The sequence below is a fragment of the Asparagus officinalis genome, chromosome 9 (assembly GCF_001876935.1).
Source record: "Asparagus officinalis chromosome 9, Aspof.V1, whole genome shotgun sequence".
Taxonomy (NCBI): domain Eukaryota; kingdom Viridiplantae; phylum Streptophyta; class Magnoliopsida; order Asparagales; family Asparagaceae; genus Asparagus; species Asparagus officinalis.
In genome coordinates, this window is record NC_033802.1 from 60,632,720 (window position 1) to 60,647,765 (window position 15,046).

The 15,046-nt window shown below is 40.8% G+C and overlaps 2 protein-coding genes across 2 annotated transcripts; both read right to left on the reverse strand.

Moving 5' to 3' along the window:
- LOC109823501 (protein MAIN-LIKE 1-like) lies at nt 523-2,652 on the reverse strand. The gene is made up of 5 exons (XM_020389779.1): nt 2,527-2,652; nt 1,712-2,439; nt 1,556-1,643; nt 1,033-1,479; nt 523-963 (listed from the first exon to the last, which is right to left on the reverse strand). Exons 1-5 carry the CDS (start codon nt 2,602-2,604, stop codon nt 523-525), a joined length of 1,782 nt encoding a protein of 593 aa, XP_020245368.1. The 5' UTR covers nt 2,605-2,652.
- LOC109823502 lies at nt 3,904-5,772 on the reverse strand. Its single transcript, XM_020389780.1, has one exon. It carries the CDS (start codon nt 5,770-5,772, stop codon nt 3,904-3,906), a length of 1,869 nt encoding a protein of 622 aa, XP_020245369.1.

Genomic DNA, 15,046 nt, shown 5'->3' on the forward strand with positions numbered 1-15,046 from the left:
CTGGTTTCAGCACTGTCGCTGAAACCAGGTCGGTTTTTCTAAAAAACTTTCCGAAACTACACGGGAGTTCAACTCCCGTGAAGTTTAGTACGTTTTTAAACTTCACGGGAGTTCAACTCCCGTGAAATTTAAAACCCTCATTAAACTCCACGGGAATTCAACTCCCGTGGAGTTTGTTCTATTGTTAAAACTCCACGGGAGTTGAACTCCCGTGGAGTTACAGGCCAAATTTCCCAGAGAATCGCTCTCTGGGAAATTTGCACTGCAACTTCACGGGAGTTCAACTCCCGTGAAGTTGCAGGTTTTACATAAAACATGCACAACATGCATACATCTACTTATTTAACTCATATATACAACTATTTACCTGTTGACAATAATTACTGCAATATATATATTATTTAAATACGCACGAATCAAACAATACGCAAAAAGATCACATATCGAGCTATAATTGATCCATAAAAGTATAGTATTTGAAAATTCATACAATTTACAAATTTTAACATAATAAGTTCAAGTTTAAATACAACCCAATATAGCTCCTCTCCTTCCTCTCCCTCTCTTCCCCCTCCCCCTCGCTCTTCCCCGCCCCCCGCGCTGATGAGCCTCGACTATCTGAGTATCCGGCTGTGTGTGAGGCTGCGAAGTGCCGGCTCCATCAGCATGTGAAGTGCCGGCTTCATCAGCATGTGAAGTTCCGGCTCCATCAGCATGCGAAGTGCCGGCTCCATCAGCATGCGAAGTGCCGCCGTCATCGTCACGTGGCCGTCGGCGCCGAGTGTACGCTTGCCCAAATGATCGAGACCTGTCCTCACGGCCTGCGAACTCGTCGACGTGAGTCTTATGAAACACCTGTGCTATGGTCTTCTTGATCCTGCCGAGGAGCCCTAACGCCACCTGATCCTGAATCTCAGGCACGGTCGCATCAATATCAGCCTGAATGCTATCCAAAGCATGGACCTGTGAGGTAAATAATTTATTAAGTACCAACTCAAGAAAAAAATATTATAATTTAGCTTAGAAACTTACGTAATCTCTCTCGTTCATCCCACTAGGGATGTAACTGTCTGTCGGTGGCCGTGGCATGTGTCCAGCTAAGGGCTGTGGGTCACGTGTGATCCATCTACGTGTGATATCCCAATACCAACCCATATATGCGGTGTAGTCAACAGCCGTGGGCCTCGTATCCTGGATGAAATCATACCTGTGAGCCCACCTGTCTATGTAGGCCGCACGGACTACGGCCCAGTCGTTATGGTGCGAAGTAGGTCGCCGCCGACGAGAGATCTGCTCAACAGGATCTGGTATATGCTGAGAGAGCGTAAACTGTCGTAGCACACGGTCAGGGACATGCATCTCCACGATCTCCCAACAAATCAATGGAACTCTCGCTCTCCACAAGTCGGGACTATCTCGGCAGATGGGTGCAAGAGAATGCATATCCAGCTCCGGCGGTGTATAGGGTCTCCACTTGAACTGAAATAAAATAAAAAATTTATCAGTATCAACAACAAAACTATAGTATTCATAACGACTTGAGATTTATATTTACATGTTCGTGTTGGAGACCATCAAGCTCATTTCGGTAAAACTCACGATGGCGCGTCGCTGATCGGTACTTAGCATACCGCACGTTATACCTATATGCAGAATAGAGAATATATAAGTACAAATTCAGTGCGAATAAAATTTGTGTGTACAATTATACCTGTACGCCAAAGGAAACTGCCCCTGTAGGTCACGGTGCACAAGTAAAGTAGGGCGTCCAATATGAATGCGCTCCCATGACCAAATCTGTATCAATGTGCAGCATCCCTTGAATTCTTTATTCTGCATCAGGGATACTCTACTCAACTCTCGATACAAATATTCCAACACCGCACTGCCCCACGATAGTGCGCCGCATACAGCAAAATCCTCCAGCAGTGGCAGCCATCGTGCATGTACGAGAGTCTTGCTCGCATCCGGAAAAAGCACGCACCCTATCATGTGCAATATGTATGCACGAGCATGAAACTGGAGCGTCTCATCATCGGCATCCTGTGGTATATCGCCCTGAAATGTATGACGAAGCCACGATAGCTTCATCGCACCACTCCTCAAGTTGGGAACCTGTCCAAGAAGCCGAGCACATACCTCGGGCCAACTATGATCATCGGTGCCCGTAACTGGCAGTCCATCGATGCGGAGCCCAAGAATGACGGCCACGTATTGTAAAGTGATGGTGCACTCCCCTATATGCATGTGAAAGGTGTTGGTCTCTGGCCTCCACCTCTCAATCAAAGCAGTGATAAGCGGCCAATCAAGCCTGATATATCGAACCGTCGAGCACTCCCGAAAACCAGCCTGAGAGATCAGCGCTAGAACTCTCTCATCCTCAATGACCCAAGATGAATGGCTCTGTGAATGCTCGATCATGGTGATATCAGGTACGGGCTGCACGTCAAAAAGAATTGATTAAGTATAATGCGAAAAATTAAAATTAGTGCCAATGCTAACTAGCATATACAAAAGATGTTTTACCTGTCCTGAGCCAATATAATCTGAAACGTGGCTCGCCTGGAGGGTCAAAACGTCGGGGCGTCTCGGTCCCGGATCCATAATGAATATAACTGAGAATTATATTAGAAGACAATGCTCAATGTGTTAGATCTTTTTTGTTAAAATACTCATCTAGTTATATATAAACAACAAACGAATGCGCAACGTGAAGAAAGCAATAACTTAAAACCAAACATTAAATTTATATAACATAGTACGAAACGATACAAATTCCAATCACAAATGACACACGGAAACAAACATAGAACGAAACCCCTAGCATTTAACAATCACAAATGACATACGGAAGAAAACACAGATCGAAACCGCTACAAATTACAACATCAACGCCTAATCCTAACTGGACAATTATTTTTCTTATGGCCCGGTTGATCGCATCTACTACACTTATTTCTCCTCCTAACTCCTTCACGACCGTCATCCATACAATTTCTAATTCGTACGGAACGAGGGCGCCCCGCCGACCTTTTATACAAAGGAGGCAATATCTTTGGCCCGCCTTGTGTCCAATATCGACTATCATATGGTGGACGAAAACACTCTTTGTATGTTTGTCGATAGTTGTAAGTAGAATACCAAGCCTCGACGAACTCATAGTGTGAAATCCTCGCACCACCTTGTAGATCAGAACAAGCCGCGACAACATGTGAACAAGGAATCCATTGTAATTGCGGTACGTTGCAAGTGCACGTACACGAGTGATCCACTAACATGTTAACTTTATAAGAGCGATTTTCTCTATGTGATATTCCCTCAATGACTTCCCATTCATTAAAACTGTATCTTACGACATGAAAGGATCGAGCTTGTACAATCCGAGCCGCTAACATTTCATCATTTTTCGGTGTGAGCTCCGAGCGGATATTTTCACCAAGTTCGCGACGTCGTAGAAAGAAGTTATTAAGTCTGTAGAATGTTTTAGCAACTAGTGACTGTATTGGCATACCGCGTGCTCCCCTGAGCACGCCATTGAAACTCTCTGAAGCGTTCGTAGTCATCATACAGAACCGTCTCCCGCCATCTTCACATAAAGCCCACTTATCAACATTGTGTGGTCCCAAACTAGTTTCGATCCAATCATGTGCAGCTCGGGAGATAAACTTAATCCTCTCTCGTATTTGGTCATAAACTAATTTTTCTGTTGCACAGCCGGCTTGCCAAAGAAGATCTTGAACCTGACCGTTTCCAAATTTCTTCTTGAAGTTGTCCCTAATATGTCGCAAGCAATAACGATGTGCATGTGGCTCTGGGAAATGACGTTGGAGTGCTCTTGGAATTCCTTTCATCCTATCAGATATGAATGTAATCGACCGCGCACCCACACTAGGGATATGATATCTAATGCATGCAAAAAACCACGCCCAATTCTCTGTGTTTTTCCGGCCAACTATGATCATCGGTGCCCGTAACTGCCGGCCCATCGATCCGGAGCCCAAGTATGATGGTCACGTCCTGTAAAGTGATGGTGCACTCCCCTATACTCAAAGGAGGTAATATCAGTGGCCCGTCTTGTGTCCAATATCGACTATCATATGGTGGACGAAAACACTCTTTGTATGTTTGTCGATAGTTGTAAGTAGAATACCAAGCCTCGACGAACTCATAGTGTGAAATCCTCGCACCACCTTGTAGATCAGAACAAGCCGCGACAACATGTGAACAAGGAATCCATTGTAATTGCGGTACGTTGCAAGTGCACGTACACGAGTGATCCACTAACATGTTAACTTTATAAGAGCGATTTTCTCTATGTGATATTCCCTCAATGACTTCCCATTCATTAAAACTGTATCTTACGACATGAAAGGATCGAGCTTGTACAATCCGAGCCGCTAACATTTCATCATTTTTCGGTGTGAGCTCCGAGCGGATATTTTCACCAAGTTCGCGACGTCGTAGAAAGAAGTTATTAAGTCTGTAGAATGTTTTAGCAACTAGTGATTGTATTGGCATACCGCGTGCTCCCTTGAGCACGCCATTGAAACTCTCTGAAGCGTTCGTAGTCATCATACAGAACCGTCTCCCGCCATCTTCACATAAAGCCCACTTATCAACATTGTGTGGTCCCAAACTAGTTTCGATCCAATCATGTGCAGCTCGGGAGATAAACTTAATCCTCTCTCGTATTTGGTCATAAACTAATTTTTCTGTTGCACATCCGGCTTGCCAAAGAAGATCTTGAACCTGACCGTTTCCAAATTTCTTCTTGAAGTTGTCCCTAATATGTCGCAAGCAATAACGATGTGCATGTGGCTCTGGGAAATGACGTTGGAGTGCTCTTGGAATTCCTTTCATCCTATCAGATATGAATGTAATCGACCGCGTACCCACACTAGGGATATGATATCTAATGCATGCAAAAAACCACGCCCAATTCTCTGTGTTTTCAATATCAACCACTGCAAACGCCAAAGGAAACAAACCATCATCCGCATCAACTCCGGTGGCAACAAGCAAAACTCCTTTGTACTTGCCGTATAAGTGGGTGCCATCAATGCTAAGAAGAGGACGACAATATCGAAACCCCTCAATACATGGCCCAAATGCCCAAAATACACCGGTGAACCGCCGATCTCCGCCATCAACGGGGTCCGAAGATACTTCGTAGACAGTTCCTGGATTTTCTCTTTTGAGTGCTTCAAGATAATGAGGTAAGATCTCATACGATTTATCCCAATCACCGAATATTTTTATCATCGCCTTCCTCCTAGCATTCCAACACTTGTGATATGATACATCCAAGTTGGTGGCTTTTTGCACTAGAAGACGAATATCTTTCGGCCTTAGATCAAAATCCTCCCTCAGATGCGGTAAAATCAATCGATATATGAAGGAAGAGGATGCATTCTTGTTATTCATCTCTAATCGAGGATTGCTACAAGTGTGGAGTCCGTTGTATGCCGTGATTTTGAATTGCCCGCCTACTCTTACACCGGAGCGTGAATTAAGCTTCCACGGACATTTCGCATTGCCGTCGTGGTGTCCACCAATATCTTCATCATCGCCATCTTTGCGATAGAAACAAACCGCATTATAGCTTGTAGTATTATTTTTTGTTGGCCTAAACTTGACATTTTTTGCAATGGCGTACGAGCGAAGCGCATAGATCAATTTCTCCTTGCTCTCATATAGATCTCCCTTCACGAATGAGAAGTCCTCGCCCTGTGTATCATGACCGCTATTAGTGCCAATAGGAACACTTTCCATCACGGAGTTATCGATCCATTCTTCTCCTTGAAGTTCATAACTTGAACTTATTATGTTAAAATTTGTAAATTGTATGAATTTTCAAATACTATACTTTTATGGATCAATTATAGCTCGATATGTGATCTTTTTGCGTATTGTTTGATTCGTGCGTGTTTAAATAATATATATATTGCAGTAATTATTGTCAACAGGTAAATAGTTGAGAGAGGTTAGGGTTTGGGGGCGGTTGTGGGGAGAGAGAACTGAGGGAGGGGGGTTCTGTCGCTGCGTATATATAGCCCACAGCTTCACGGGAGTTCAGGGTAAAATCCGCAGCGAGTAGCTCGCTGGAAAATCTGGCCTGCATCTTCACGGGATTTCAACTCCCGTGAAGCTGCAGGCCAGATTTCCCAGCGAGTTACTCGCTGGAGTTTACCCTGCAACTCCACGGGAGTTGAACTCCCGTGGAGTTTAATGAGGGTTTTAAATTTCACGGTAGTTGAACTCCCGTGAAGTTTAAAAACGTACTACACTTCACGGGAGTTGAACTCCCGTGTAGTTTCGGAAAGTTTTTTAGAAAAACCAACCTGGTTTCAGCGACAGTGCTGAAACCAGGTCGGTTTCTCTAAATAAAACTGAAACGGGTCTTTTTTTCCTATTAAATGCTGAAATAGGTTGGTTTTGAAAATTTGTCCTACATATATACATACAAGTAGAGGAGGGGGAGGTGTGCCCTCATAACCAATGTATAGTAACACAATATTATCAACAGCCCTCATCAATCTCATGTTAGATCAAACAAAGTGAGTTTGTGTACAAGAAACTGAAATTGATGAACGAGTAAGGCATTTGTGAAGAAATCTATAAGCTCGTTGGCGGATAACACATGAGGAAGTAGAATTGTCTTGTTCTTGATAACTTGTTGACGGACAAAATGAGCATCAATCTTAATGTGTTTGGCCCTATCATAAAATATTGGATTATTAGCAATCTGGATGGCATTCTTATTATCATAGTAGAGAGGAGTAGGAGTCATAACAGAAATACCAAAATCATTGAGAACACGACGAAGATCAATAATCTCTTTAGCTGTTATGGACATTGCACGATACTCTGCCTCGGTGCTGGAAAGAGCAATAACATTTTATTTCTTACTCTGCTAGAAAATAAGGGAATCACCAATAAATATACAATAACCTATGGTAAACTTCCTGGTAGTGGGATCACCAGCCTAATCAGCATCAGAATATGTACAAAACTCTAACTTGGATGTAGCAAAAAACAAAAGAGAGAGAGTGCTAGTACCCCGGAGATACCGAAGAATCCATAATAAGACAGCATAGTGTGCAGAACGTGGGGCACTAACAAATTGACTGACAATGCCAACGGTATGAGAGATATCTAGTCGAGAGATGTACAAATAAACCAACTGGCTAATAATATGTCGGTATCGAGTAGGATCAGATAGAGGCTCACCATCAGTAAAGTAAAGTTTGACATTTTGTTGGAGTGGAGTATCGACAATTGCATCGTCGGTTAGTTCAGCGCGATCTAGAATATCTGAGAGATACTTCTGTTGAGTCAGTAGTACACCCCGCGGGCCCTGAGAAATTTCTAGACCAAGAAAATAGCGAAGAGATCCAAGATCTTTCATGTGGAATTGTTGTTTTAATTGAGATTTTGCGAACTGTATACTAGCAGCAGCATCACTTATAATGATCATATCATCTACATAAATGAGTAATAAAACTTTGTCACACGATGTAGTGCGAACAAACAGAGAAGCATCTTGATGACTCTCCATAAAGCATGCCTTGAGCACAACATCGTGAAAACACTCAAATCAAGCGTGAGGTGCCTGCTTAAGACCATAAACAGCACGACGAAGGAGACATATATGTCCCGGATGAATATTGGACCTTAGAAGTGGTTGCATATATATTGTCTTAGATAAAGAGTCATGGAGAAAAGCATTATTGACATCCATCTGGTATAAGGACCAACGATGAGCAGCAGCGACCACAAGTAGAGTACGAATGGTAGGCATCTGAGCAACAGGAGCAAAGGCCTCCTCATAATTAATACCTTGTTGTTGAGTAAACCCTCGAGCCACTAAACGAGTTTTTCGATATTCAATGGTGCCATCAGGATAATACTTGACCTTATAAACCCATTTACTGCCAACAAGAGAGATCCCAGGAGGACAGGGAACAACATCCCAGGTATGTGTTTACTTAAAGGCCTAAAATTTCTCAGTCATAGCCTATCGCCACTCTAAAAATTAAATTGCCTCTTGAAAGGACTTTGGCTCAATGGTAGTATAAATGACAGCAAGAAAGTTATGAAAGATAGGTGAATAGGAAGTAACCGAAGCATACCGGGCAGGCATGACATGTGGGCGTTTGCCTCAACGAAGAGCAAGAAGAACCTCAGGCGGGGGAGATGCTGGCATAGGTGCATAGAGATAAATAGTATTTTTTTAGAGTGAGTGTCGTGTCCATGGGATAGGGATCAGGTGGTGTAAGAGAAGGCTCGGGTGATGAAGAGTCAACAAAAGGAGATGGAGAGATGTCAGGGAGATCTCGAAAGAAAAACTAAGGTAAAGAAGTGGGTGATGCAGCTGACGGGGAAGTATGATCAGTAGAGTGGAGGAAATTGAAGTCATCAGAAGAAGAATAATATGGAGAATCCTCTTCGAACTGAACGTGACGAGATATATTAACTCGACGAGTTGCGGGATCATAACAACGATAACCTCGATATTCCGAACTAATTCCTAAATAGACACAAGAAACAACTCTGGGAGACAATTTATCACGTTCGTGAGATGGCAGAAGAACGAAACAACGACAACCAAAAATGCAGACCAGATTATAACGGGGAGGATGAGTATAAACACAACTATGAGGAGTAGCACTAGAAAGAGAGCTAAATGGAGTGATATTAATGGCATGAGTAGCAGTGAGAAAGGCCTCAACCCAGAAACGATGAGGAACAAAGTAAGAAATGAGCATGGATTGAGTGGTATCGAGGATATGATGATGTTTTCGTTCAACAATACCATTTTGCTCATGAGTGAAGGGACATAACTGTTAAAAGATAGTCCCATGAGAGGACATGATAAAGCGTATGGTAGAGGATAGGTACTCTTTGGCACAGTCAGAATGGAAAACTTTAATACGAGATTGCCATTGAGTGAAGATCATAGTAGTGAAGGTTTGATAAGCAGTAAGTACGTCAGAGCGATTTTTTAGTAGGTAAACCACTAGTAGAAAATCACGTATTCTAAACGGAATATTCTAGACGGAATTTTTTCCGTCTAGAATGTATTAAACTAGACGGAAATTTTCTGTCTAGAATATTTCGTCTGGAATAAAACATTCTAGACAGAAATTTCCGTCTAGAATAGTATCCTAGACGGTTCTTTTATTATTTTTTTAAAATAACCCGGTATTCTAGACGAAAATTTCCGTCTAGGATACTCATCCTAGACGGAAATTTCCGTCTAGAATAACTACCCATTTTTAAAAAAAATTTAACCCGTCAAAAAAATTAACCGCCCTCCCCTTCCCCCCACAAATGGAAAATTTTATCCCAAAATCCGCCTCCTATTCTCACCCCACCTCAAATCCCTCCCCAAATCCGACCTCCCTCCGGTGTTCGACTCGATCCTCTCAGATCCCGATGCCAAATCCCTCGACCTCCTCCCCCACCCTGTAAACCAAAGCACGGCCGATCTCGTAATCGATGAGATTCGATCGATCGACTGGTCGAGGGCGATCCTTTTGAAGATCGTGCCGTTGATTAAGGACTTCCATGGGGTTCCCAGGGCTAGGGTTTTGGAATTGGTTGACGAAGTGTTTGATGGGATGGGAAAGGTTGAGATCCAGGATTTGTCGGCGTTGGTGTACCAGTTGCTGGTTTTGGCGTCGAAGGGGGTGAGCAGGAGGGAGATTGTGAAGGGGATTTTAGGGTTTTCGAGGGGTTGAAGGGGCATGGGAGGATTGTGAGGGAGGTGGAGGGGACGGTGCTGATGCATGTGAACTTCGCGGTGAAGCAGGATTTGTCGTTGGGGAACGAGGTGATTGGGATTGTGAAGTCGGATTTTGGGGTGATTAATCATTTTGTGGTTGCTGTGGTTCTTTCCATTGCGAGGGTTAGGAAGTCTAGTAGCTCAGGCTCGAGTCAGGTACTTAAATTAAAGCTTTGGACGTATTTTTAAAGGATTGTTATTATTATTATGAAATTTTATATGGGAAACTATTTTTTGATTTTGTGAAGAAGCTCATGTGAATTTTCGAATCAGGGGCTTGGATTTGTGCCTGTGGCTTGGTTGATGACATGATTCTCGTCAATTTAAGTGTATGACATTGTCTTCTTCTGTAGAATTGTAAGTTTTGTGTTATTATAATTTTAGGGGCAAATATGTGCATAATGTAGCTAGGGGGTCAATTAGAAATATGTGTGCATATGTTGGTTCTATTTTTATACATTTGGTTTATTTATTGTCCTTTCTCTATATATATGTGTGCATATGTTGGTGTCTTTCAATGAGGAGGACGAAATAATCAGTCTTTTAATTTTGCAAAACTAAAGGCGGTTCAAGTTTAAATCAGTAAATCAATAATAGACTTGGAGTTTGTTCTTGGCAAATTATTGTGCAAAGTTCAAGGAGCTTGGTGAACTTAAGCGTGAACTGAAGGCGGGCATGGTGATACTTTAACTTCTAAATAATAATTGAATTCTCTTTTTTTTTAATCCTCTCTCTCTCTCTCTCTCTCTCTCTCTCTCTTGAATTCTCTGTATTTTTTAAATTTTTACTTAGATTATTTTGTTATAATGTTTAGGTTCGTGAAAAGAAATGCCTCGTCATTGATCCGAAGCTCGCGAGTTCGTTCTCACTATTGATTCAGACCTAACTCCTTAAGGTGTGTCAATTGTATTGTTTAGTTTTTTTTCGCTTTAGGTCTAATATTAATTACTCAAAGAACTTGATTGTTTGACAATAGAAAAAAGAGAAATCATCATTAGTATCTATGTTTTCCTATTATTGATTCAGATTGGGATTTTTTATGTTGAAAAGGGTTTGCATAAGAATTAACCGAAATAATTTCCTAGTTAAGGTACCTACAAGGCTACAAACAATGGCATTGTTATTCACTTTTTATGGAAAATTGGCATGTAGGTAGTTTAATCTATATAGCAAATCTATGTTTACAATTATCCCTTTATTGGAGCACGGTGCTTTGTTTTTATGCATGAAGTTGGTTCCAAGGAGAGGAATCAAAGACCAAATAAGTGTGACATTTGCTTGCAGTTTTACATTCCGTGAAAATAAGCTTTTGCTCTAAATTTAGAGTTACATCAGGAGTTTATTGGTGTTTTGGCTCTGAAAATTATTTGCATTGATCCTCAAGCATATGTGATGTTTTGGCTCTGAAAATTATATGCATTGGTGAGTCACAAAATTTGATGCCTAAAGATTTTTGCGGAACCCATGTTTTTGGGGAAAGCAAGTAAATTGGAAACAAGCCAGAACTCTCCTTTTGGTGTCTGATTTTATGATGACCGGCTATTCAAGAGAAGTACAAAACATTCAGATGAAATTGTAGACTGATTTTTAGGGTACCTTTGGATGACAGGCCAAAGAAACTTGCAACTATTTCCTATTGGAGCTTACCTTGTGTTCTTCGGTTTGTTCCTCGTCATATACGCCTATAATTATGTGCTCGAGTTTTTTTTTAATTGCAAAACCCTCCCGAGTTAATGTGATTGAAATTATGGTGTTTTTTTGGTTGAGAATTTTGGGATGTTTGATTTATTTCAAATTATGCTATTGCTTTGAGATAATTAATTTTATAATTGAATTCAGATTCTTGTTTGGTTGTATGTATTTGTGATGTTGGCTGCTGCCACATGCGTAATGGAGCAGTGCGCAAATTCTACGACCATGAGGAAAGCATGGAATTGAAACTTCACATTCTGCGTGTGGCTGCTCTAGTCTCAGTAGATTATCTAGAGCTGCACCTGTAACTCCAATACGAAATTGATAAAGCGGAAAAATCCAAGTATTAGGATTTGGAAGGATTTCCTGATATAAACTATATTGGTTTCTATTTTTTCTTTCTATATGTTTGAATTTCTTTTCTTTGTTTCTAGTCTTTATTATGCCCAGGTTCTCGTCTTTGGTCCATATCATGAATTTTTATGGTTTTCATTTTAATTCTATCCAGTACTGTCAAGCCCTGCAACTTTCATTATGAAATATCCAAACTTGTTTGTATTGTTTATTCTGCCTCTTTACATCTTCTTTGATTTATGAAAGCTCATCCGCTATCCACAATGTTCTTAGCCTAGAATATTTGCAGTTATTGCACCACGTTACACGGCTGATGTCAAGTTGATAGCTTGTCATGAAATTTATCAAGTATTTTTGTATAACCTATTGTCCAATACCAAACCTCATCCTGATGAGAAAACACTATGCTGATAATTAGATGAAGATTCTCAGTTTAATTTTTTTGTTTTCATTGCAGTTATAGAAATTGATGTGTACTGCATGATACATACGTAGGTTATGAGGCATGCTTACTATCTTAGTATATGCTTTTCAATGAGTAACAAGTTGGATAATTTTGTATTCATTCTGTCTAACTAATTCATTATGTACTTATGTCTATTGTGTGGAACTGTGATACTTATATTGCGTGAACTTGCAGGTTCTTAGAAATAAGCCAGATTATTGTCGGATATCACAAGCAGAGGATGAGAGGATAGAACAATGTAAAAAGATTGTAAATATATATCCTTTCATTTCAATTGTAAATAAATATGTCAACAATTTATGTATCGCATCCATTCAATACCGAGCTCTGGCTGATAATTTATGTATCTGTAAAAGTTTGTAAACAATTTATGTATGAATGTATTATTTGAATATAATAGGATTTGATATTGCAATATAATTAGATTGTGTTGGATATGAATATAATTTTTTATTGTTTAATATTGTGTACATGCACTAAAAGTAGATTCTGCAAAAAAAAAAACTACTGTAGCATATCATCGTAGACAAAAATTTCGTCTAGGATGCTCAAAATCCGTCTAGGATACTTTGTTTTTTTGAAAAAAATTAAAAAAATTAAAAAACATTTTGGGGGGGAATTTCCGTCTAGGATGACTATTCTAGACGGAATTTTCGTCTAGAATACTACATCTTAGACGGAAAAAATTTCTGTCTAGGATGTAGTATTCTAAACGGAAATTCCGTCTAGAATAATCCATCTAGGATGTATTCTAGACGGATTTGAATTTCATCTAGAATAATCCGTCTAGAATGTATTTTAGACGGAATTTTCGTCTAGAATACAACATCCTAGACGGAAACATACTAGACGCGTATCCTAGACGGAATTTTCCGTCTAGGATGCCTCATTATTTAGTAGTGAACCCATGTAAAATGAGAGAAATCATCGATAAAACTAACATAATATAAGTAGCCAGATGAAGAAGGCAGAGGATCTGGCCCGCAAACATCAGAATGTACTAAATCAAATAAGAAAGTAGATACAGATATACTCATTTTAAATGGTAGAGCAGTGAATTTAACCAATTTACAATCAGTACATGACTCAATACTAAAATTAGATGATACAAGACCAAGTACTCCAGACTGAATAAGACTCTCCAGCCTTTTATTAGACACATAACCAATTCGTCTATGCCACAAATTGGCAGGAAGTGAGGTAGAGGGTTTTGATAAACAAACAGAAGCAATAAGAGAACGTGAACGTATGGACTCTGAAAGGTGAAGATATTCCAAAAAATATAGCTTGTGTCTCCTACGACCAGCCCCAACCGTCTTGCCCGTCCATGGATCCTGCACAAGATAAGTATCAGAAGAAAATGAGACAAACATGTCAGTCATACATAAAGAGCTAATAGAAATTATATTCAAGCACAACTGAGGAGTCACATAGATGGAACCAAGTGTTAGACAACCAAATGGATTATTTGTGAGGTAATAGAGCCATACTGAGTGATGGATAATGGTTGTCCAACAGCTGTGTAGATAGGAGGAAGAGAAGATAAAGTGAAGACAGTGGATAAAAGTGAGGCATTACAAGTCATATGAAAGGAACAACTAGAGTCAAAAATTCAGAGATCATTCATACCAGAGACCGAAGGGTTAGCTGAAGAACCAGCAAAATACATACCAGAGAGTTGTGCAATGGATATAAAAGTGATATGCTGAAAAAGCATCAAGTTGACGGCGAAGACCTTCAATAGCTTCAATAGTAGAGTTTGAAGTGGTAGAAAGTATAGCATTGACAAAAAATCCTAGTGTACGAGAGGGTTGAGACTGAGGGGGTTACCGACCAGGACCAGTACCTGAGGAACATAACTCAGGATGAAGCTTGAAGCATGTCTCAATGCGGTGTCCTTCCTTCTTGTAATATTTGCAATAGAGCTTAGATTGAGCTTGTGGAGAGGGAGCCTGTTGAGAAGTATGATTTATAACAGGAGCAATGACAGGTACAGACAAAGCAGTCTCGAATGAAGAGGTGGGAGTATCTGTTAACAAATTGAGTCGTGTTGTCTGTTGTCGAGTCTTATAAGCAGTGAGAGCTCCTATAACTAAGGCCAAAGTCAGAAATTGAGGCTGATAAAGTAGTTGATCAGTCATAGTTAAATATTCAGGAAGAGACTAAAACAGTTGATGCACCTCATGCCACTCGTACCAGGCTAGCCAGTCTTCATATGTGGAATCACGTCCAGAAAGCATGGAGCGTAATTCTGTCCAAAAAACTTGCATTTGTCCAAAATGAGACTGCAGAGAGAAACTACATTTACGCTATAGAGCAACGCGTTGCAGAAGATATGCATCCCGTGCACCAGAACACTCAGTAAAACACTCAGTGAAGCGAGTCCACATGGCCCGAGCAGAGGGAAGCGAACAAATTTTGACAGTGAGACCGGAGCCAACACAGCAAGTGAGATAATCCATGATACGAAATTCCTACAACTGCCAATCCGAACTCTCCTTGCCATAGAGAGCACGAACGATCTGAAGATCAACATCACCACTGCCAGCAACAGTGCTGATAGACGGTGGAACTATTCCTGTACTAGTGAGATGATAAAACAAACCAGCGCTACGCAAGGCATTGGTGACAATGACGGACCTCCCTGCCCAGTCACTTTGATCATTGAGGGGCAGGGATGGTTTAGGAATCTTCTCTGAAGGAGCCATAACATCAAGCCGAAGTTCAATATAATAATCTTTGAACAA